The sequence below is a fragment of the Betta splendens genome, chromosome 5 (assembly GCF_900634795.4).
Source record: "Betta splendens chromosome 5, fBetSpl5.4, whole genome shotgun sequence".
Lineage (NCBI taxonomy): Eukaryota > Metazoa > Chordata > Actinopteri > Anabantiformes > Osphronemidae > Betta > Betta splendens.
Genome location: NC_040885.2, coordinates 2,119,247 through 2,144,226, shown reverse-complemented (window position 1 = coordinate 2,144,226; position 24,980 = coordinate 2,119,247). Strand labels below are relative to the sequence as shown.

Below are 24,980 nucleotides of genomic sequence, written 5' to 3'. Positions count from 1 at the left end.
TGTGACATAGCAACTATACTGCTGCTTTAAAAATCGTTTGTTGCTGACATGTGTAGGGTTTGAATATGAAATTATATTGAATGAATCATTGTTTTCTTTCAACAATCTTTAAATGCTTGTCTGACACAGCAATGCATCCTTGTTCTTTAGAGTTTAAGTTTTTTCACTGCAGAGTCTCGGCCTGCTCCATTTTCTCTGGCTGTAACATTTATCAGAGCAGAGCACATAGGGGGTGATTCATCTTCACTACAACAAGGCTGTTGGTGGAGTGCTTCTCCCAGGTGAACACGTTCTCTGAAACGGAACATCCACAGACGGGAGAACGTTTCCTTTCGTGCCTCTAGTACGTCGGAATCATAGTCTGAAGCTGAGACTAGTCGGGTTAAGATAAGGGGACTAAAGGTAACTGGACTCTTTATGTTCAGTCTTCCTGTCAGTTCTTCTGCAGTGCTGCGCCTTTGTTCCGCTGATCCAAACACGTTGAGCTCGTGCTCGTCTGCTACCTCTCACTAAATCGGCATTAAAAATGAATTCACCATGCTGAATGTGCTCCGGAAACCAGCCGGTATGCACATAAATGTGGCCAGAAAGACACTATATCCTGAGGATTTATTGCTTCACAAGGTGTAGTAATTCATTGTAGTAGCAAGTGGATCCCCACTGGGCTGGAATTTAGGGTCTGGACATGTTTGAGCGATGGCAAAGTGTACAACTCTGTATACTACTGTATACTTCTTTGACTCGCATTCAACACAGACTTGTTTCCATTCTGGACAGTCCTTTCTCTAATGCCACTTCACCTCAGGCAATCCCTGTTTCCTGATTCCACTTAGGCTGAGGAGAGATAACCCCGACCCTGAGCTAATCCCAGATTAAACCAGAACATAATGCGCCGCCGCCGCTGCCCGCCGACCTCTGGCCTCCGCCGCATCGCAGCCCGGACGGCTGGAGCCCCGTCGGGCCGGCCTGCGCAGGCTGGACGGTGGCGCCTTGGACCATTTAACCCGATCAGAGCTCGGGCTGCTTTGGATGACAGCAGTCATCAGACAGTCGCCATTGGGGATCTGCAGGAGGATCGAAGAAGCGGAGGTGCGTGGTGGTGGGAACGGAGCGAGAGCCGTCACCGTTGAGCCGGAGATGGTTAATAAAACACATGTCTGTTAAAACAGAGCAGTGTTTGTGCAGATGTGTGCGATTAGATCAGCACTCTCTCGGGAGGATCTCCTTCCCTACCAGTAGTTCTCCACATTTTACATTCTCCTTAGCTGGACGTCCACTTTTGTACAGTTCTACTGGATTAAAGCAGAAAGGTGGGAATCCAACACAGGTCCATCATCATATATTACCGACTTAAAAGCACTAGGGGCTTTAGTTTGAAGTTTAAACAAAGCGAAGGAGTCGAACGGGATGAGCCAGAGACACATCGTTGCCTCTCGCAGATATTCGCTGAACTGATCTCGTACCAGAGCACATCTGTCGGCTGTTAGAAGAGTTTACTTGAAAATGGAGACAAATGTGCGCCTCCTCCCCACCCCCACCCACGCGCCCTCTTCCGCCTGTCCGTCAGCGCTGAGCTTGGCAGCCAACGGGAGAGAAGGGCTTAGGTGATGGGAGCCAGAGGGCCGGTGATAAGGCCATTCCTCCGCATGAGAGCTCATCAGAACTGACAGTGAATACAAATTGGTGCCATTAGCAAAAAAAAAAAAAGGGGGGGAGGGTATATGGAGGCGGGACACAACAGTGGTTCCTAATTATAGTGCGGCTGAACACCCCAGGATGAGGGAGTGGCAGGGTGTGTGTGTGTGTGTGTGTGTGTGTGTGTGTGTGTGTGTGTGTGTGTGTGTGTGTGTGTGTGTGTGTGTGGCACCACACAGTAAGGTGTCATGTCTCACACTGACAGGCCTTGTCATGGGGCAACCTCTGAATACTCTCGGGTCAGGAGTGGCGGGTAATGATGTGTGATATGGGAGAGCTTTTACTGCGTATCCATTAGAATGGATCTGATGTTACATGCGAGGGTCACGGCTTCTCCCCAGTGAGAGGGCTCACGGCTACAGTACAACAACAACACGCTGTAATTAGCTCAGCAGAAAGACCAGTGGTTTATGTTGAGATCCCAAGGACAGAGCAGGATCTGGGACTTTTATCGGACTATTGTTTAAATCTGCAGATACAGAATCCTGTTGCATCGCGTATATGTTACCTATGACCCATCCTGTCCGAGTCTCCGGCAGCTCCAGCCCTCTCGGTCCCACGAAGTGAACGTTTGAGGCGATGGAAGCAAAGCTGCGGCGTTCGCACGCCTTTAATGCTCCGTTCCTCGTTTAGCAGCGCGGCGCTCGTTCTCCTGTAATCACAAAGCATTCTTTCACAACTGTGTCACTTCTCCACAGGCTCTGAAGCGTGCGGCTTAGACAGACTCAAATAACTCCGGTAAATGTTTGACATGGAGACAAGTTGTGTTGAAAGACGCTGGTGGAGGAGGGCGCTGATCAGAGGTGACTCTGTGGCCATGCAGGTCCCAGTCGGGTCCGGTGGCCCCAATTAGTATAATCTCTGTGGTCATGTTTGTGAGCTCAGTGCTTTGCACCTATATTAGGCTCCCGCTTATCCTAGAGATACAGAAAATCAGCGTGAGAAAGTGGTGCTAGGTTAAGATAAGAAAAGCATGGCCTCGCTCAGGTTCTGGCATCTGCATACAGGCCAGTGTCACGCACACTACGTAAATGCAGTAAAAGCTGCGGTTCTTCTCAAATGAGCTTTATTTGAAAAAAAGCAGCGTCACGTTTTTGTCAGGACACAATGTGGAGAGCTGTGAATTCATTTACACCCAACATTCTCGATTTTAGGCGTAACTGTTACCTGCAATAGCTGTAATTAGGCAATCGTTTATTTTAATCTATTCATTTAATCAGTTTTATTCTGAAAAGAATACTCTCTAGCTACCATTGTTTGGTTTGCCTTAGACAAATAAGCAGAGATCTGCTGAAGCCACATTACGGTCGGATGAAGACACAGCAGCTGATGCTTCCTCTCTAAAAAGTTTCCTCTCAAATGTAACAAACCGCAGCTTTGCCCAAGAACCAGTGCACCTTCATACAGGTAAACTAGAGGCAGGCCCCTTTGTTTCCACAAATGGAGACCTCCATCATGTCGCTCAGGTCTCTAAACCCTGTGGCGTCCCGTCCCATTACCTCACCGCCTTAAAAGCTGACCCGAGCGCCAACTAGGTGAGGCAGCAATTTTCTAAGAAAAACACTTTCTGAAGCTCTTTTGTGCCAAGCCCCATCACTGCATTGGGAATGAAGCATGCTTTGTGGAGCCTAATAGGACTGCATTGACAGCGTTCAAAATATTTGGCCAGGATTCCTGACGAGTGCTGCCTTTGATGTGTGAGAGCATGCCACCTCCTCCGCCCCCTCTTAAACACCCTAATTATCACTCCTGCCGCTCCGGTGTGTGTGAACTCACACACCTATTTCTGAGGAGCTGGAAACTACCTTAAGGCGTTGTTCGGGTAGTGCTGCCTGTTTGCGATGTGCCAGGGGCTAAGGGGGTATTTCTGTCGCTTTATTACACGACTTTGGAACACTGGATTAAACTCTCTTTAACGCTGCATTTAGATGTGCTGTCAGGAAGATGTTGCGGCGCCTTTGTTCTGTTCCTGCTGCAGCCGTTGAGCAATTTGTAATTATAAAAACTCCTCCAGACGTGTGAACTGAGCGGGTTATTGCTCATTGCTCCCTTCGTGTTCATTGTTAAAGCTACAGACTTTTGTCCCCCCCAGTTTCTCCTCTCTCCTCCAGTAGCTCCTACAGGAGGAGAGAAGTGCTGGCTTCAAGCGGCGACACGCTCTGCACCGTCACTGGCAGCGGCCTGCACTTTTAATTCCCCTTTTGAAACCAGACAAGTATGTGGAAGGGTGGAACACCGGTATAAGTGTCATGAAACGAGCATGCCCTGTGCTGTCATGTGCCACGGTATGGGTTTATTCCCTCTAAATTCCCTCTTTCTCTTCCCTTCGAAGACACTCTGGGGTTTCCTGTCAATCAATCACTTCAATGGATCCTGTGATTTTGCCAGGAAGGTTGTCAGTGACTGTGAAGTCATACTTGATGCTGTAATCCTTCTGAATGAGAGGAAGACCTGATGTTACTGAAGCTCACACGCATCAGCCGCTGAATATCATAAAATCCAGACTCTTCTCCTTAACAGGGGGAATCATTTCATCTAAAACTAAATGAGCTACTGTTCTTAATTGTGGAGATGTCATCTTACCACACTTCTATTACCTTTTCCTGTCCAAACATATTTCCAAAGTAAACTCAGCCCATTGACTATTAATTCAAGATGGAGAGATATGCTGCAACACGCAGGGGCATCACTGTCAGCAGCCAAGTTTTCTCTCGTGTGGAGGAAGACGTCTGGCTCTGGCTGACTGAGGCATGTCTAACCAGGCCTAAAAGACGGGGTTCTTATTCATAATCATAAGTATAAGCATAAGTTAGTGACTTGGCATTTGGCTGCCGTGTAAGCAGCAGACCTTTAAGCTGTGTGTGCACGTGTAGGTTTCTGATGGCCTTTTCCCAAGAGCGTCTACGCACAACGAAGCCGGCGGCTGCCTGCAGTGGTTCAGAAGAGGCGTCTGATTGCTTTTTAGAATTGCCAAAGTGTGTCTAAATGCAGTTAATTTTCTAAAGACGTGGCGACAGGAGGATGTTCACCACAGTTACATGTACAACAGCTGTATTGTATTGCTAAGGCAGAATTTGTAGTTCAAACCTTTATATTTTATATTCTCAGACTTTATAAACCTATATACAGTAGAAGTGTTAAATTGTATTAAACATTAAAAGCCAAAGTGGAGGGAAAAACTCCCTATAACGGAAGAAGGCTGCAGCTCGACGTGGGCGGCCATCTGCCTCAAAGCCTGCAGTGTTACAAAGCCTAACATTTAGCAACTGGCACTAATACTAACATTAAAGGTGTCCGGTGCTCCTTTTACTAAGTTCCCTGTTCTCTCACACCGGTAAATCCCTCTGTTTCTGGCCGGAGCCGAGTGTTAAGTTGTGGGAACCTCCATCAGGCTGTGTCAGCCTGCAGCACCTCGGGATTCGGAGAGAGAGGAGGGGATTGTCTGAGACCATTAGACTGAGGAAAGCAAACCGGATGACCACTGGTCCCAGCTCCTGCCTCTGCACAATCGCTTAAGCTTCTGTGCAATACTACACGTGTAATGCTTGTCTACGTTGACGTGGAAGTCAGAAACAGGAGGATAAAGAAGCAGTCTCACAGGCCGCCCCGTTGTTTTTGTTCGATACAGACGTCGGACATGCCGGTATAAAAAAAAAAAAAAAATGAGTGAATGACACCGAAGGTGAGGATCAGGTTCCCTCCAAGCTTACTTTCACCTCTAATAGAGACACTGCCATTCCACAGGGGGGGAATGGTGCAGGGTGGAAACAAAGCCCCTGCTGTGTACGCGCAGACCCCCCAGGGTGAACCTGAACCGTACACTCTGTAATGGGCTCCTTTAAGAGGCCGTCTGGCTCGTGCAGAGTTTTTAAGCCTCTAAAACAACAGAAGTCAACGTGGGCGGAAAGTCCTGTCATGCCCTAATGAGCCTATTCTCGTTTGAAATCATAATTTCCAACTTGTGTGCTTCATAAAATGTGACTTATTGAACTGGTCATGGATCTTTCTTAAATTGAATTAACCCTTAATTGGAACTGACAAGTCAGCATCTCTCTCCGAGCTGCCTGCGACGGGGTCGGGTCTGCTCTCGTCTCGGTCTGGGGACCTGGTGGGCTTGTTTCCACAGGTGGCCCGACCTCCGGAGCAGAGCGGCAGACGGGCTCAGGCTGCTGCCATGAAACCTCCTCAATTCCCCCACTCCTGATGACCTGCAGGACTGAGTTTAGAAGGAGCCACGTTCTCTCGAACGCCGGTTCAGTTGCCGGTGCATCATCACGAGACGAGGGCGCTTGCGTTTGCTTCGTAGCGTGTAGCTCTGCGTGTCATTACTGTTACTGCAGCTCACACATGCTCAAAAGCAGCTACTCTCTGACAATAAACACACGCTGAAACCGAGGAGCCGCTGACAACCTGCTTCAACTGGACTTCGGAATGCGTGTGTTTACGCACGGTACGTCCTCGCCCGGCGTGTTTCACCCTATTCCCACACACAGCACAGGGACTCTTCATTCAGCCCCTAACATAAATAACCACACGAGTCCAACCACATGTCGCATCGGCAACACAGTGCAGAGCTCTGGCCGCTGTCATCATTTGGAGGAGGGCTCACACTTCACAATTCAATCAAACTGTACAAATAGAGCAAATCTAATGCTATTTTAGTGTTTGCTTATTGACATAACCTGGTGTTAAATTTAGATCTGGCTGGAAAAGACGGGTAATATCAGATTCCATACGGAGTCTGTGGACGTTTATTTTAGGGCCCATTGGTGGACACATCTGTGTCCTCCTCATGTCCAGACGTCTCAGACAGCACATGTTGGGATTCATCAAGCTCCGAAATGATTTCAGATCTCTTCATGAAACTCTTTTCGAACCCATCATTGACAAGATTTCCCACCACCTCACTCCTGATATATAACACCGGGTCAAACAGCTGATTGTAACTGACAGGTTGTCCTCTGGTTTCCCTCCACTGCGTCTTAGCTGCTAACAAACACCAGCGTTTTCATCGGTCTGCCGCGGGTCGAACCAAGCTGAAGCAGCAAAGCGGGACTTTCCTGCTGTTTAAGTGAAGCCTCTGTGTTTGGCTAACAATATGCAGATGCCGCCCACCAATGCCTCTCCCCTGTAGATTGCGAGGGAGTGTGTTTGTCTATGGTGTGGCATGGGGCCTCTTAACGTGGGTAGCTGAACCTAGAAGAACGTCTCGGACAAACAGTCCAACAGCTAAAGGGGTATTAGGTTACCGTCGGCCTTGTTACCAAAGGCCCACACTCTTCTGACCTTTATGAACCCGTGTCCAAGTAGGGACGAGGCTGCTTAAGCAAAACCAATCTATGCACATGCCGTACATTGGTAGCGTACATAACCATGTGTCATCCTGGTCTAAGAGCCACACGCAGCCGCTGGTGAGAGATTTTGGAGCCCTTCTGATCCACTCAAGAGGTATTAAGCCATCAACATGGTTTGACAGACAGTCAGTAGCACTTGTTGCTAATGCGCAGTGTTAAGTTACTACAGTGTTAGTGGAAAACCATCAGATCACGGGTATGGAGGAGTGGCGAGAGGAATGTATCAGTGTGTGTGTGTGTGTGTGTGTGTGTGTGTGTGTGTGTGTGTGTGTGTGTGTGTGTGTGTGTGTGTGTGTGTGTGTGTGTGCGCGCGCGCACCCCACAGCTGTCACTAATGGCTTTGTATTTCTGCCGCAGAGCTCCGATCCACCGGTACCGCTCATCACTTCGCCTACATCCTCAACACGTCTGACTACAGGATCCTGCGCATGGACGAGGACCACGACCGCATGTACGTCGGCAGCAAGGACCACATCCTGTCCCTGGATCTCCATGACATCAACAAGGACCCACATATCGTGAGGCCACACTCATTTCCAACTCAAACAGGGCAGATGAAGCGAACCCCTTTACCTCAGCATCACCTTTCTCATGGGAAATATGTTCTGTTCCACTGCCCTGGCGGCGGCCATTTTGGTTAGCTCGCCTCTTGTTTTTCTTGGAGCGTACCTTTTCTGCTGCTGGGTCATTAAAGCCCAATAATTGGGTTATGAGGGTCCCAGTAGGACTAATATTAGCCCGGCTGGATATCCCTTTTCACAATTTTAGCCCCGAAATCTCATAAATGCTAGTGAAGTATCACACTAGCGTGCTCGCTATAAAATATCGTTTGTTCCTTCTTGGCAGATCCACTGGCCGGTGTCTGAACGGAGAAGGATGGAGTGCCTCGTGAGTGGGAAGGATGCCAATGTAAGTACGCATGCCGGCAGCTTTACATACAGCTCCCTTCAGTGAACCTATTTCTTACTATACTGTACCTCCTTTATAATGTAAGGAACTGGTTAAATTGGGGCTCACCCATGGAGCTCCAACTTGGCCCAGTACGCACAGAGCAACAAGAGGAACATTATTAGAGGGATATTTTTAAATCACTGTCGCACAGGCCTAACAGGCAGTAAACCCCACGCGTCCAGGTGAAATATGAGTTAATTTTCGTGTGATTGTGTTTCCAGGAGGAGTGCGCGAACTTCATCCGTCTGATCGAGCCGTGGAACCGGACTCAGCTGTACGTCTGCGGGACGGGAGCGTACAATCCAGTCTGTACCTTTGTCAACCGAGGACGGAAACCCCAGGTTGGAATCAAAGACCTGCTTCCACAGCTTTATCCATGAGTGACAGAGCTCAGCCCCCTTTCTCTAACTTCTTAATCTCCGTCCACCTGAATTCACGTTTGCTTTACGATGCTACTCCTCCATCGTTATGCTGAGGTACCGTGTCTTGGTACCTGGCAACACAGCTTCACCTGCAAACAGCTGTTGTCCCCAGGGACCTGTTAAGGCTACTCTGTTTAGTCTCAGTCATTAAAGGAACCTATTGAATTTTCTAAACCAAGCCAGGCATCAGAACAGCGCCATGCTCCCCTTTAACACCTCACCCTTCTTTAAATATAACACTTGTTCCCTAATGACGACCATGGGGCTTTTAAAAACTTGATAAATAAAAAGTACATTTCCCACCAGGCTCCCCCTCTGGATCACAAAATAAAGCAGAAAGCTCATGGCTTGCATGAGTCCCTCATTACCCCGTGGTTTGTACATGACCCCTTGCTAACGAAGGGTTTCCATCCATTGGCTCACCTCCGCTTCCACCCCTTCATGGCTCCATGCAGGCCACCTGCCAGCCGCCACCATGTGAGACATCGGGTAATTGGAAGTGGGAGCTCCCATTATGGGCAGCCCGGTGGAATGTTCCTCCTAAAGCCCATTAATGAGAGGGCTGGTATTTTCTCCATTACGGTGAACAGGCAAGTCTGGGTTGTGCCCGTGCGAGCGGCTGATGTGGGACGATGGTAGCACATGTCCACATTTACGACATTATTTCACAGTGGTTGTTTAATTTAATCACTGCAGGTTTTTTTCTGAGGTTCATCACTTTATTTATCATGTATGAGAGTTTGGATTCGGTTTGAGCTTTCTGGGGAATAAATGGGCGGATTACTTCTGATGCAACTTGCCAGCAGGTCAGGAGGGTCCTCGCTCCCTCATCGGTGGTGTAACCTCCAGCCTGTGTTGCTGTCTCCCGTTTTAGACGTCCCTGTATCTGCAGATGGCCCAGGCCAGAGGACGGGCCAGCCGCGCAGCCGAACCCAGCGCGGTGCACGAGATGCTCGGACTGAAGGTGCGGCGCTGAGGGGGGGGCTGCCCGGGCTCGCGGTCGCCAGCCGCACGCTCCCTCTTCTTTGTGTCTGAGCACGTGTTGGTCCACGTCGTCTTTTAATTTGGCCGCCGTCTCTTTATCTCCCTAACATTTGGCATGCGCCTCATCCACACCGTCCACGACCTTTATGTCTTGTGAGATCAGGAATCGCCTTTGATTTCCTGCCATTGTGTTTCATCTGCGCTTCTCTCATATCTTCCTTTGTGCGAGCATCACCCTTTCTCATCCATCATTGTCCTTTTTGTGCTTTGCATTTGAACTAAATGTCATATTTTGCATGGGTTGTCAAATGGAAAAGGCTGCTACAAAATTACTTTGGCGTTTGCTTAATTACACAGGGTCCTCGTGGCATTAAATGCATCACATATACATTTTCATTCATCACCAATCGATCAGATTCATGTGTGTTATCTGAGAGAAAGAAGGATGCATCACCCATCGGTCCTTGCGCCTCATGTAGAAATGTGATGCCGTCTCTCCCACAGAGACGGCAGGACTAGTCAGCATCTGTCCCACACCCACAGCAGGTTCTGTTAGCCCTGAGCAAACACCAGCCATCTGCGGCCAACTAGCTGCACGGCAAAGGAAACATAGGCGCCAAATACTTGTCTCCACTCTCCCCGAACACAGAAATGAACTCTAGAAGGAGCTTAAGCGTGATGTGGGACTATTAGAAATCCTTGCAATTTTTTTTACATGGTGCAACTTTTCTAAAGAGCCATGTTTTATAGCAGAGTTGTAAAAACATGGTCAGGGCATAGTTCCCCCTCTGGTACACACAAATGTTTGTGACCTTTTTTATACATGTCAACATCTGGCACGTCTGGAAGGCCGGCTGCCGGCACCTTCCTATTTGCACAGGCGGAGATTTTAATCAAAGATGAGTTGGGAATTGCGCAGTGGTGCGTCCGTGACCCAGTGAAGTGAGTCTGGCACTGCGCCACGTCCAACCCTGCTGCACTAGGGTTGGACAACGACAGAGACATCTCCATCTCTGTCCCTATTGGGAGTTGGTTGTGCTGTGGTCTATAGGGCTACGCTACAGGGCATGTCACTGCATGCTGCCTATTCATTTCCCCCCAATATTCTCATCGGCAAATTCCTGCCAATCACCTTTCAGTGCTTGCGTGCAGGGATGCCACGAGCTGTGAGCATCAGTCATCCAGCCTCAATCCCAGGCTTGTTTTCCCTGTTCTGGATTATAGGTGTCAGCAGCAGAGGCCTAGAGAGATATCTGGCATGCAGCTTATTATCTCCAGCAAAGCAGCCCGTGACACATTGTTTTTTTGCGCTAGAGTGGCACAGAGATGGATTTGAAACCCCGAACTTTTCCCCGCATGTATTTTTCCGTATGAACGCATGCTCATTATTCTAACACTTCATCTCCCATCAGGCTGTGCAGGTCCCACAGGAGTTAGGGGGAGCACATACTGTGCCTCATTGTCCCTGCACATGGGAATAACAGTGACAAGATGAAGAATTAATTTATTGCTACCTCCTTGTGGCTTCTTCTCTGTTCCAGGAAGAAATCTTTCACTTGGAGCCAGGCAAAGTGGAATCTGGCAAAGGGAAGTGCTCCTACGACCCGAAGCTCAACAGTGTGTCCGCTTTGATCAGTAAGTATGATCTAGGTTCAGATGGATGGAATCGTGGGTGCAGTCCAGCAGATTCACCCTTTTGTTTTTTTTATTTCACGTGTCCTTACGTAAAGTATTCTTTTTACATTTTCCTGTCCACAAGTGTCCTGTTTAGATTTCAGATTTAGATTTTTGAGGGCGGTGTCCTCTGTCCCTTTGCCCAAGGTCACTCAGTCAGGTCCACGCACACAGTTGCCTCCAGTGAAAAGCGATCTTCACTCTGTGGGGTAAGACAGCCGGTGTAAATCAGTGGCACCGCTTTCCCACATTAGCTCAGTGCCAGCTGACCAGTATGGGACCAGCGCCGTCATCCGAGATGGATTTACCTCCCACCGCCACCAGTTAGCGTCAAACAAGGAACAGCTAGCGTTAGTGTTGATAAGGATTAAGGGCCCTGTACCACAACAGTAGATTTACTGTCGGCCATTAGCTGCTCAGCTCTCCACCACATTAGACGCCTTATCATCCGTGGGCATTTTAATGATATACCATCAATCTACGTAGAGCGCTACCATGAATATGATGATGTCGGGACAGTGTTTGTGTGTACTCGGCGCTGCCGCCTGCCGTCTCTTTACCCCATCTATTAGAGCTGTGACAGTCACACCTGCTCCAGTGGGGCCCTTCCAACAGCTGGAGGACCAACACCTTGCCCCGGCTTAACAAGGCAGTTCTGTGCATTAGTCAGTTGGCACACATGGATGTAGTTATGAGTGGTGTGTTTATAGCATGTGTATGTGTGAGAGAAAGCCTTTTTTAAGGAGTTTTTAATGCTGATTAGTAAAAGACAATGATTGTCTCTGACAGTTCCTGGGAAGAACAATGTGCATTTGCACAAAAAGCAAACTGTCTTGTTTGTTATAGAAACTTAAAATTAATGTTTATTTTTCTCTGACCTTTTCAGAATGTAATGTTATTGATTATTTATTTATGTAAAAATGGAGGACAGAGCTCAGGAAAAAGTTAGAGGATAGTTTCTGTAAATAGCAAATTAATCTCAAACCTCTGATTTTAGAGGCCCACCTAAACACCAAACAACTTCTATCTAGACAAATGTAAACAAATTTAAAGGTGATGAAGTTCTTATTTGGAGATTCAAGCTTTTTCAGAGATATTGTGTTTGGATCTAAATACACTTTCTAAAATAAAAAGATTTTGTTTTTTGTGCCAAGGGTGAAGCTGGAATAATGTCGGTCATAGAAACTTACTACATGAACCTTTTCTTCTCGCCTTCTCAGATGGGGAGCTATATGCAGGGGTCTATGTTGACTTCATGGGAACAGACTCTGCCATTTTCCGTACTTTGGGGACAAAGACCGCCATGAGGACAGATCAATATAACTCCAGATGGCTGAACGGTAAATATTCTATTAAAACAAGAGATTCCATTCCGGGCAGCTTAAATTCTCTTTGACTTTGTAAAAATATAATCTAAACAATGTTCCAAATGCTGAATTGTAAAGATTCCAGTGTTTGCATACAGTAATGTTTAAAGTCATTCAACAAGTCATAAACAGGAACCAGGGAGCGTTTATAAAAGATTTCAACCACATGTTTTCCCAAATCCTTCTAGCAGCTCAGCGTTTCCTCACACCCTCTCTGCCTCTCTCTACAGACCCCACTTTCATACACGCACAGCTCATCCCCGATAGTGCTGAGAGAAATGATGACAAGCTCTACTTCTTCTTCCGGGAGAAGTCCTCTGAGATGGGCCAGACTCCTGTGACCCAGTCGCGTATAGGACGCATCTGCCTGGTGTGTACACAGTGAGGAGCCTGTTTATTTTAGGATGTAAACATAATGAAACAAAAAGCGTTCATATTAAGAAAAAGCAGGCTAGACGTTTCCTACGCGAGTCGCTCAGCGTGTTTGAATGTTTACGACCCAGAGGACTAGTATTTAGTCAACATTGACTTGCTGGAATCCACATGTGTCTTTAACCTTCCTGTCTACAATGCATCCCTCTGTCTGTGAGGTTGACCTTTGACCTCTGTCCCCGTGGTCTTTGACCTCCTTTCCCTCGCAGTCCTAAAACGCTTAGTGTACATAGCAGCAGATAATCCTCAAAAGGAACTTTATTAAAAACATAGTGAACACAAATGATGGGTAATATCTCACTTGCGGTGTTGTTTGTATTGTTAGTGTGTGTTTACGATTTCTGGATGAGAAAATGCTACGTATGTAAGCCCGTTGCCTCAGCTGCTCCCGCTGTATTTATTTATGTGGCGGGTCAGGCGCTGACCCGGCACACAAACACTCATCCTCCTCTCAGTGGTTTCTGCCGTGGCCTCCAGAGGCCCGGACGTGTCAGTCTTGCTTCGCCACACATCTGGATGTTCTTACTCCTATTGTCTGTGTCACACAGACTACCAGACTACTACTGAGGAAATACATTTTACTCCTGCAATTGAATTCACAAAAGTTCATTACATTATTGTTAGGAAACAGACAGCAAATACTGGTTTCTTACTGGGATGGATTTTGGCTTCTGTCCACCACAGATGGAAGTGTCTGACTAGGATGAAACAGTATTTACCATCTCAGTCCCTGCTCCTTGCTTTTAGCTTGTGCGTGTGTGTGTGTGTGTGTATGCGTGCGTGCACACTGGTCTCCACCTGGGTTTGTAATCACCAGGACGACAGATTAGGATGCGAGTGTGAATGATTGATGGAGGAACTGTTCTGAGTTCATCCCACCCTCTCAAACACAGAACGACGACGGAGGCCACTGCTGTCTGGTGAACAAGTGGAGCACCTTCCTCAAGGCCCGGCTCATCTGCTCGGTTCCGGGGGCCGACGGCATGGAGACGCACTTCGATGAGCTCAGTGAGTACAAAAACACTTACACCTGCTAATGAATATCATTATAAGATTCTTCTTCTGTGTTTGGCTGAATTTCTGATCTTTATGTTGCTTGACGTGGGCGGAGTGTTGTATAGATGTCTTTGTCAATCAAACTTGCTGCCAAACCTGCGATGTATCTTGGCTTTTCCTGTAGGTGGTGTGTTTTATATTTCGTCCGTTCTGTGTCCGTGACTGATTTTCTGCCAAATTACACCCTGAACATATAAGACTGCAAACATTGAATATTCTTTAATTATTAAATAATTATTTAGCCCTAAAATGGTGTGATGTATTTCAATGATTTATTTATCTCATGGGCGAGAAACAAAAAATATTTTTTTATTTAGCAATGAAAGGAATAAAATCTTTCTAACTTCTACTGGAGCCTCAGTGGAACCAGGTGTGTTGGTTTTAGCTTAAACGTACTGAAACGATTAATGACAAAACTGTAAAGTTAACAAAAATGACTTATGATCATCATCTAATGCATCATTCATTATTCAAATTCTAAGAATAACAAAGACTAGAACAAAAGTCAAAATGTAGATGTCAGATATATATTGTTCATCTCAAAGTGGAGAAAGGTGAAATACTGTAAATGTTTTAGTTTATGTCACTTCAAAAAAGTCAGTTCCACCCCTACATCTTTAGCCAAGAACTTGAGTTACACTTTTTGTGATAGAAACATAATCCCGTCTTAGTGCAGTAAATCATCTTGACAGTACATATTAAATAGCAAAAAAAAATGAAAAAAATGACACAAGTAGATTTATTTCAGACATATTCATTTTCAGCTTTCTGTCATGTACGATCACATGTGAAATATTAAGTATAGAGTCCACTGCAGCACCTGCCAAGAGTGCTCTTGTGCAGACACGCTCACACACCAGCACTCGGCCCTCGGTCCACATGGCGGCCCACGCTTCCCCCGTGTCCCCTTTAGCACAGTGTAATGTGTGGGACACGTGTGATCCCAGGACCGTAGCTGTCACTTTCTTTTAGATGTCTTAAAACAACAGCATTCGTTCTTGTGTGTGAATGGACACGGGGCTGATTGGATCATCTGGGACTGTGAGGCAGCTTAAGAAGTAGTAGTAGTAGTAGTAGTAGTAGTAGTAGTAGTAGTAGTAGTATTTTTGTTTCTTCATCTTAATGACACATTACTTACATATATGTCAATATGTTGCTTTTAAAGTCATTATATCCATCTCAAAGTGAAAACAACTCTTCAGATTCTCAGCTACTTGTCCTACTGAACTGTAGATGAAAGTGATCTGCTTTGCCTCTATAAAAGACGTGAAGATTGAGAACATGTCAAATGGGGCAAATAGTGCTTTGACTACTGCACACTGAATGCAGGCCATTAAGTTTGATATTCTGACATCCAGGGAAGCAGAGATTCAGCTGAGATCTGTCACAGCCAGAATCTGGTTTAACTTCAATACAGGACAAGCAACACAACCATCCTGACAACACCTTTTAGTATTCCTCTTGATTTTGTGCATAACCTGAAATAGAATGACGATATGTTCAGTGTCAATTGGCAGCACGCTTTACCTGTCAGACAGTCCATGATGTGGCTTCATATCAAGTAGAAAAGCACAAGCTCCTATATTTCCCATCAAACACAAACTCATCCCATGCCACGTATGATCTGCCGTGTACTGGGAGACACTGTACTGTAAATGCACTGCACAGAAGTATGTTTCAAGCCAAGACACGTCTTCAGAGTTCAGCAGAGCTCCTGCTTGAATGAAACCTCGTTTAAACTGTTGTCCGTCCTTTAGGAGTTTTAATAAAATGCCTCTGAAGAGCTTTGCTGAAAATGCCTGGAGCAACGGTTTTCCTCCTGTGGTGGCCTTGTGTCAAACAACGTTACGCTGAAGCGCGTCTGGGACTCGGGGAGTTTACACAGTTGGAGCATGTTACCTTTATTGACGGCACATAACTTAATGACCTGCAGTGTTTGTTTGTTTCTTTTACTTGATAGCATACATAGGAATACAAGAAAACCCTGTGCATGAAGATGAATGATTAAAAAACAAGACTCTGATCAGTAGGGTCAGTTTGATGGAGAGAACGAAGCTGGAGAGAGGAGAAAAGGGGAGACACACACTGGAACTTTGTTACACAGACAGTGTGGAACCTGGAACCCCTCTCCCTCATTATTAAAACACTGCATCCCCTGAGGCTGTGTGTAGCTTTTATTGATCTTATTGTCCATCAAGCCTTGTTCTGCTTTTAGCGAGTTCATGCGCTGTGATTGTAGTAGCTGTGCCGCCGCCTCAGCCGTCTCCTCTGTCCTCCGTGTTCCTCCGGCGCGACAGCTGTATGTCATGACAAGGATCATTTGTTGTGTGACGCCCGTGACAGGCTGTCGTGCTGCGCTTACGCGAAGCCGTGACCGTTCGCCTCCTCCAGCTGTGGCAGCTGTGGAAGATGGCACCGTTCTGTGCGTGCGACGCCGGGAAATGTGGAAGCTACTGCGAAATAAGAAAAATATGCCTGTGATGTCTGGGCTTTATTCCTTTCCTCCAGGAATGAGCTCATGGTCGTAGACAGTCCATAAAAAAAGGTTGTAGCGATTCTCTGCGGACCGGACCAGAACCCAGCAGCGCAGATCCAAAGACAATACTCACCCCCTCCATGTATCATTCTATCTCTACAGGGGCCTGACAGCTAATTTCTCATGCTGGTCTGAATAGGAATAGAAGCATATAAATCGGAATTGCTGTACTTTTTTCATACCTGATTAGTTCATCTTCATACTTTTTTTAATGTCTTTACTCCCTTAATGACATCTGTACTCTGCCACCATCTCCCTCCGCACAACTAGGTTGTCCGTGTTTGGTGGCGATGGCCCTCGTCCTATTGTAGGCACTAAAAGTGCCTCCTGGGACCAGTATTCAGGTCAGGTACTCAACAGGAGAGAGACTTATTTGTTAGCGAGGACCTTTCTTCAGCGGTAACAGCAGGGACGGTCTAAATCTGGCCGAGCCCAACATGAAAGCCCTGTAAGATAGAGTGTGTGAGCGCTTGTGATTTACAAACCTTCAAAGTTGGCCTGAGACAGTATGATTCAACTCTCCTTTGGGAGAGAAGAGATATTTCCTTTCTCTCAAAGCGGACGAGGTGAGCTGCAGGCGCCGGGAGATGAGAATCCCTGCTCCTGGTGCTTAAAAGTTCCGTGTCCTCAGAAGTTTCAGGTGGTTCAGAGATCCAGGTTGTCCCACAGCATGAACCTGTTGGTGATTCTCACTGATTGATTTGCTCAATCTGTCAATAAAGGCTCATCTTCTCCTGATGATCTAATCGCACTGACGCGCTTTCAAAAACTACAACCCACGATGCACTTTGCTCATCACATAAAGCTTCCTCTTCTGGTTGAAAATGTCTGCATCGTGCGAGAGCTGTGTAAATATTAGTGCTTCTGCTGTGGAGCACGATGCTCCTCGCAGCTTTTGCTCTGATGGAATCTCTCTTCTTTTACAGGAGACGTTTACATACAGCCGACGCAGGACACCAAAAACCCCGTGATCTACGGCGTCTTCTCTGTCTCTGGGTTCGTACGTCTGTTTCTGTTACGGCGCGAGTTCAGTGACTATATTTACAATATAAATACGCTGAAGCCTTCGCCTTCTCTGCTGCACAGCTCTGTCTTCAAAGGCTCGGCGGTGTGTGTCTACTCCATGGCTGACATTCGCATGGTGTTCAACGGACCCTTTGCCCACAAGGAGGGTCCCAATTACCAGTGGGTCGCCTACACTGGGAAGATCCCCTACCCCCGGCCCGGCACGGTGAGCCTGACCTCGCACTCCCACCACCCATGAATTCCTGACATAGGTTTCGTCTGAGCACAAACCAGTATATTAATGCTGCTGCTGCTCTCTCTCAGTGCCCTGGTGGTACATTCACCCCGAACATGAAGTCTACGAAGGACTACCCCGATGAAGTGATTAACTTCATGAGGAATCACCCTGCCATGCACAATTCAGTCTACCCGGTGCACAAGCGCCCCCTGGTGGTCCGCACCAACGTGGACTACGAGTTCACCACCATCACAGTGGACCAAGTGACAGCGGCGGATGGCAACTATGAAGTGCTGTTCTTAGGAACCGGTGAGCGGCGTGTTAATGTTTCAGTTCGGAGGCGGGGGACGCATGCGGCTTTATTGGGGGTATTTTTCAGCGACTAACGTGCTCGTGGAGACAGCGTGATCTCGTAAACCCTTTCATCAGAGTCAGAATGGGGAACGACGGTGTCAGCAGGAAGTTGAATAACAGGGAGGGAAAAAATGCCCCCTGTAAATAAATCCCATGTAAGACGAGGCCTCGTTGCCTGTAGAGTCATTTATCATTCTCGCCTATTGTGCTCAAGTGGATATTTAACCAATGAGAGGATTTGTGCCTCGCTCCATTCTTATCAAGTAAACAACAGGAGATTTGTACCTGTAGGGCAGCGACGGATAATCAGCAGGAGGGAGGTAAAAAAATTACAGGGGGGATGAGGGAGCGGGGGAGAGTCAGCACATCCATCACCTTAATCTCGCCCATTGGTGTAAGAGAGATTATGCATTTGTGTGGATTCTCTGAGCCGGTTTGACAGCACCAGCAGCCACCGCACAGTCTGCAGGCCTCACATGTTGCATGACACCCCTCTGGCTCCTTTGTTACTGTATGAGGAAGGCACTAATGGGGAATGCATGTCCTTACAATGCAGCAGTCATCTCAGATCCCATGGGTTCATCCGAAATCCAACTGGCCAAGAATTATGACACAAATAGGTGAAGGTGAAACTGGAGCTGAGGGAAAGTCAGGAACAATATAGCAAAACAATTAGTGATGGAGATGAAGGGTACAAGGGAGCCAGTTGCTTTAAGGATCATTTAAGGGGCTGTTGACAGGCAGGTGGGTGCGCGGGCACAGCTGTGAAGCTCACACAAGTGCATTGTGGTCCACAGACAAGGGGACGGTCCAGAAAGTCATCGTGCTGCCCAGTGATGACCTGCAGACGGAGGAGCTGGTCCTGGAGGAGGTGGAGGTGTTCAAGGTAAACGACTCGTCCTCCTCCTTTCCTTTGCCCCCATTTCCTTATCTTCTTATCATTAGCAGATGAAAATATAACATCACTATGCTGACACTAAATCATCTGCTCTGTCCAGGTCCCTACTCCAATCACAACAATGAAGATCTCATCCAAAAGGGTAAGTGTGTCTGTTTGATGCATTAAGCCCCGCTTATGTAAAACCTAAAGAAAACAAATCGTGTTGCAAAGAAAAGAAGTGAATAAAAAGGTCGAGCTGCGGTTCCCTTCATAATTTTTACAGTACACGTCCAGGGGAGACAATGCAGACAGAAATATGGGAAAGACGTTAAAGTTTAGCGTTGTCCTTTTACAATGATTCAGTACTTGGCCTCCTCCTCGTGCTGTATCACTTCACAGACACACAGTTAGTGTCACGCGGGCTGACAGACAGCCGCTCATAAAAGCACCATGGAAACCCGATAAAGATGAATTCAGCATCCTCCCAGAGGGTCTGGTGCTAGCTGCTGATTCAGCAGGTTTGTGTTTACACGTGTGTGTGATGGCGAAGTCTCTGCATGGAGTTCTGTTGTGAATTTAATTACACTGAACTGAGTTCTTATGTTTACATTTACCTCGATTTCGCTGCCATAAATGCATTCATGATAATCGTCCTCTAAAGCTGTGTTTTAACCCAATCTGCCGACACTTCCTCTCCACAGCAACAGCTGTACGTGTCGTCCATGGTCGGGTTGACCCAGCTGGCTCTCCACCGCTGCGATGTGTACGGCGAGGCCTGCGCCGACTGCTGCCTGGCCAGAGACCCGTACTGCGCCTGGGACGGCAAGTCCTGCTCCCGTTACTCAGCTTCGCAGAAGAGGTGAGCACCGACAGCAGCGCTGGCATTAAACGCACTAAGGGAAGGACTAACTGACTGTCTGAACGTGTCACACTGGCTGGATGGCTGTTTGTGTGCGTTCGGTATGGTGTGTGGGTACCTGTGGCTAATTCTGTACTAATAATTGTAAAGTTGTGGTGTTGGAAATAAATATTTAGAAAGTTCATTCATATGTATTGTTGGAACACAGTAACAGCATATTGTGTGTAATAATTTAATTGCCTTGTGTATTGCTGAATGGCTTTGAGTGGCTTGCGGTTGCTTTATTATTTTTTTCTCTCCTTATTCGGCAATACTGGTCTGACCCCTTTAGACGTAGCCGGAGGCAGGACGTCAAGTACGGGAACCCCATCCGCCAGTGCCGAGGCTTCAACTCCAACGGTAAGAACGCGAACGTCACGGGTCATCAGCGGTTGGAACTAAACTGCTGTTGCAAAAGGTGCATTCTGTGGTCATGCCTTTGGTCGTACCTGAAGCTCTGGTTACCATGGAAACCCCCCCTTCCCTCTATGCCCTGCAGCCAATAAGAACACTCTGGAGATGGTGCAGTACGGGGTGGAGGGAAGCAGCACTTTCCTGGAGTGTCAGGCCCGCTCTCCACACGCTGTCATCAAGTGGCATTTACAGAGGGACAACAGCGACCGCAGGAAAGAGGTGAGCAACAGGACCTGGGCCTGCACCAGGCATAACATATGTCCTCAATTCGTTTGAAGCAAATTAGCACATTTCTTTTTGACTGCGAGTTGCCAGTCAAGAAAAAGGGCTCCCTATGTTATTCTTCTCCAATTATGGTGATTATATGATTTAGGATTCTGAGTGAGCAATGGCCCATTTCTTATGCAGACACATACGTGAAGGCAGCCATGAAAGGCCCTGTGCTATGATGCACAACCCTGAGGCAACAGTTAAACTTTTATTGTGAAGCTACTTATTGACTATATTGACTATTCTATTAGATGGTGGCTTGATTTTTTTGCTGCCTCTTACTTCAGATTCTAAACAGTGTTGGAATATTTGTTTAGACAAATTTTTGTTTCATATTAATGTGTTAGGATCTTTGACTGAGGACCTAAGGGCCAGTGTTAGTTTTTTTGTGCTGCATAATGACCCTGATTGAGATGCTGTCATCACCTCATCAGATAAAAATATACACAGATGAACAACTGCATACTTTACTATAATTCATATCCTTTTTAAGGCTGTGTCTTTTCAGCTATTTAACATGTAATACTTGATCTCAATCGAACAAAGCAAGGCGTTAAGTGCAGTTCTAAGACAAAGATTCTTAGTTATCATTTATTAACACTTTGAGCAAGTTCAAATGTGTTATGCTGGAATTAGCTGGTGCTAATTAATGAATGAATAAACAGTGGATCATCCGGATAGATGCTGCATACGTTTGCATATTACTATAACAAATGTTTTTCTTCCTGTTAATGTGTCACAGATGTTAGCTTGTGTATCTTGGACATCTTTTCACTTACTTTCACTGACATTCGTGTGTCTAAGAACAAACTCACGCCGCCAGCTGCAGGTTGTGATTCTTCCCTGTTCTCCCTGCAGATGCGTTCTGACGGCCGGGTTCTGAAGACGGAGCAGGGTCTGCTCCTGCGATCGCTGCAGCCCTCTGACTCCGGCATGTACCAGTGCACAGCCACCGAGAAGAACTTCAAGCACACGCTGGTGAAGCTGCAGCTGGTGGTGCTGTCGGGCCGCGCCGTTAACAACCTGCTGGTGGAGGGCGGAGGCGGCGCGTTGCCCTCCTCCCTCCACTCCAGCAGCACCCAGTGGACCCCCAGCACGGGCCAGTACAAGGACCTGTTGACCATCCTGAGCCAGCCAGAGATGAGCTTGATTAACCAGTACTGCCAGGACTACTGGCAGTTCGGAGACCCTGTCCTGGGCGCCTTGAAGGCCAAAGACCTGAAGGAGCTCAAGGAGCAGAAGAAGCCCCGCAACCGCCGGCATCACGGGGAAGGGGCGGAGGAGGAAGACGAGGAGGACGGAGGAGAGACATGAGGAGGCTAGATCTGTGTGATGAAAAGAAACCCTCATCCATCCTTCCCCCATCCTGTGAAAACTGGAAGAGACTCATTGAGTAGCAACGTGAAAAAAAATCCACAAACCTAAGGGAAAAAAACAAACTGAGAAAAAAAGAGGCTTACAAACAAAAACCCCACATAAATCCTCTCAAGCAGTAAGATATATGATACACAGTATTTATTGTAGGTTGTATATAGTATCATTCTGTGGATTTCTTTGTACTTATAGAAAAAAAACATGCTCTTTGTGTATAGATACCTTTGGGGCAAATATTGTTATTATTGATGTTAATTTTATTGTTGCTGTTACTGTCATTACAAAAGACATCTGTCCGCATCAAACGACCTTAACGACTGTTCGGAATGAGCTTTCAGGCACGTACGCCTGAGGTGAGAGCGATGAGAAGCTCTCTGGTGGTGACGGGATCTTTGTTGTTTCCTGCTTGCTTTGACTCGGCGTCGGGACTCTGGACACTGCAGCAACCTCAGCGTAGCTACGGGGGGATGTGACTCTCTAGAGCGAGGGGACCATCGGCTTGTGGTCCTTGTTTTCGTTCTCCGCGCGAAACCAGACATGCAAATATTTTCCCGTTTCTCCTCCTTATTGTGTTTTTAACAGGAAATCTCTTTTTTTATTGCAACTTCATTGGAAAATTGGTTGTAAACAAATGCAAAGTTTTTATTATTTTTCCGCACAGACACTAATACTGACTAGGGAGAAATAATTCCTAACAAAAGAATAATAAAATGTTCAATTATGTGAATTTCCAGTTTAAACATGTTACAAAAAATGAAAGCAACAACTATCATTTTAATTCTGTTCTAATGTTTGAATTTTTTATGAACACAAACAGAGAGGGAGGCGTAATAAAGGATCATGGTTTTGCACAAGGGGCATTATTCTTTTTCGTTCAACGGGAACTTGGACGGGGCCACATGGAACAAGCACGGTTGGGCAGGGTACAGTTAACAGACCCAGGTTAAGATCAAAGAGGGGGCCGGACCAGGCAGCGGCGTCCGGCCGTTTGAGCACCCGACGTAGCTTTTGATCTTTCGTCCTTTGACATGCATATGTGAAAAAAAACAAACATAATTGCCCATATACACAACAGAGCATGATAACAATGTTGTGACACTAACCAAAATATTGGGAAGCTGGCTTTCATTGTGTGCATGAACCTGTATTTGTACTGTAATTCTGATAAGATAATATGTGGTGTTGTTTTCTTTTTTTTTGTTTGTTTGTTTTATTAGTTTTTTTTTTGTCTTGTTTTACTCTTCATCTTTCATCTCTAAGAGTTTGGACTGAGGGACATTATGTCGAACTGAGGTAAACACATGCCTTCTTTTAGATACGCCTCTATATAACATTATGCTTTTCACTGACAAAAATTTATATTTTGTCTAAGTATAAAAACAAATGTTTCTTGTTTGAATAGCATTTGATGTGGGGGAAGTATCAATTAAAACATGTTAACAAGTGACATTTTAATTACCTAGAGAAGTGTAGTTTGAATTTAATCATGGGGTGTTTTTATAAATGAGTGAAGGTTCCAGTGAATTTTTCATTTTCACCCTTGAAAACATGATTCTATTAAAAAACATCATTGTAGCAATTTCCCCATATTTTTTTTCTCTACCAGAATGTAACTGGAAAAATTGAATATTTGGAACAACTGTAAAGTAATTTCTTATGATTGTGACATTTAGAGTCCTTTAATAAGCTTCGTCTAGCTGCTTCTCAGGCTTATAATGCCTCTGGGAAGACGCATCCATAATTCATACAGGGGAGTATTTGTATCTGCTCCCCAATTTGGAGTTTGTCTGCATTCCCAGAATTCATCACAGCTCCCAGTCGTCTCCTCCAAATGAGACCATGGGCTTCACAGGAAATAAAAAGAGAACAAAGAAAGATTGTACAATTTGTTGGTATGAAAAAAATGTGTTTTTGAGTGTTTTTGTTTTGTATTTTTTTGCATCGTCAGAAAAAACACTAAATGCACAGAGGTGATGTTATTGACTGGTGTAAATTACTCTTCCCTTTCCATTGTTGTTGCCGACTAATAAATTAAAGCTCTATATTTTATAAGAATGGAATGCCCCCCCTTCATTGTGATTGGCTTAATGCTGGATGTTTTCCATGTTCTGCCCAGAACCATCTGGACACTGGGAATAAAGTTGTACCTGTTAAAGACCCATGTATTCACATTTGTATAAATATACAGAAAGCATTTTAATACTCTTGGAAAGCAATGAGGACACAGGAGGGGTTTGTTGTTGAGCGTCTTTTATTCTGGTTTCTTATTCTCGGCGATGTGATTGGTCGGGTGAAGCTCGAGCAGCACTTACAGGGTACTTAACTTTAAAACACCATTTAATGCATTTTACTGCTCAGAAGTGAAGTTTACTACAAAGGATCAATTATAAAGCGGTCTGATCCCATCTGTCCTATGTAATTAGCCTAAATTAGTTGCCTCTGTAATTTCCGATTCCGAGGTCTGTCACACATTGGGCCGTGTGCATTGATTGAATTGAATTGATTAATGAAGGATGCAGGGGTGTGAAACACGTCCCATTCTTGTTTATTGTTGAAGAAACTATAAATAAAAACCCATCAGTTCCATTGTTGGACATTGTTTTGCATTGACTCCGACTTTGAGATAAAAACTCTGCGTAGTCTTGTTCGGTGTGACACAAAGGAAGTTTAGTCTATTCTACAAAGAGGACTTTGTGCGTCAGACGACTTACAGTAGGTCAGATGGTTTGGAAAAGGATCACAGGGCATTCCAGACGTCATTTAACATCTGGGCTTTCTACTGTCCCTGTCCTCATTCCTCCTCAGACGGGGCTCTGTTCACTCTGCTTATCTGATGTCTTCTGGTGAGCAACAGACCGGGCGAGTGAAGACATTGTGGGAGTTTGAGAGTCTTGAATAAGGTCAATCAGCTTCCAGGGTCAGGCCCTCACGCGATGACTGATAAACGATACCGGTTCAAGAACGGGCTTAAAAGCCACAACCACGAAGGCTGACCCATCTGAACACAGTCAGACGTCTCCGTGCGCTTTTCTCCACAACAACCCAGATGGAGAGTTATCTCAAGTGGCACATCACA

The 24,980-nt window shown here is 46.1% G+C and overlaps 1 protein-coding gene across 4 annotated transcripts in view; it reads left to right on the top strand.

The window, feature by feature from the left end:
• The window catches only part of sema3fb (sema domain, immunoglobulin domain (Ig), short basic domain, secreted, (semaphorin) 3Fb), a 41,292-nt gene extending 19,367 nt beyond the window's left edge, over window positions 1-21,925 (top strand). Inside the window, exons 3-19 of one of the 4 annotated variants that reach the window (XM_029150797.3) lie at window positions 7,407-7,567; window positions 7,896-7,958; window positions 8,222-8,341; window positions 9,297-9,386; window positions 10,948-11,041; window positions 12,301-12,420; window positions 12,678-12,817; window positions 13,773-13,887; window positions 17,398-17,467; window positions 17,558-17,702; window positions 17,801-18,023; window positions 18,866-18,954; window positions 19,067-19,108; window positions 19,650-19,807; window positions 20,139-20,206; window positions 20,346-20,479; window positions 21,389-21,925. In XM_029150797.3, coding sequence (XP_029006630.1) covers window positions 7,407-7,567; window positions 7,896-7,958; window positions 8,222-8,341; window positions 9,297-9,386; window positions 10,948-11,041; window positions 12,301-12,420; window positions 12,678-12,817; window positions 13,773-13,887; window positions 17,398-17,467; window positions 17,558-17,702; window positions 17,801-18,023; window positions 18,866-18,954; window positions 19,067-19,108; window positions 19,650-19,807; window positions 20,139-20,206; window positions 20,346-20,479; window positions 21,389-21,844 — 2,288 coding nt within the window. In that variant the 3' untranslated portion in view covers window positions 21,845-21,925. Of the gene's footprint in view, window positions 1-7,406; window positions 7,568-7,895; window positions 7,959-8,221; window positions 8,342-9,296; window positions 9,387-10,947; window positions 11,042-12,300; window positions 12,421-12,677; window positions 12,818-13,772; window positions 13,888-17,397; window positions 17,468-17,557; window positions 17,703-17,800; window positions 18,024-18,865; window positions 18,955-19,066; window positions 19,109-19,649; window positions 19,810-20,125; window positions 20,207-20,345; window positions 20,480-21,388 lie in introns of all 4 variants that reach the window. The other 3 variants (XM_055508944.1, XM_029150799.3, XM_055508945.1) reach the window with 3 other exon arrangements.
• Window positions 21,926-24,980: the final 3,055 nt, after the last annotated feature.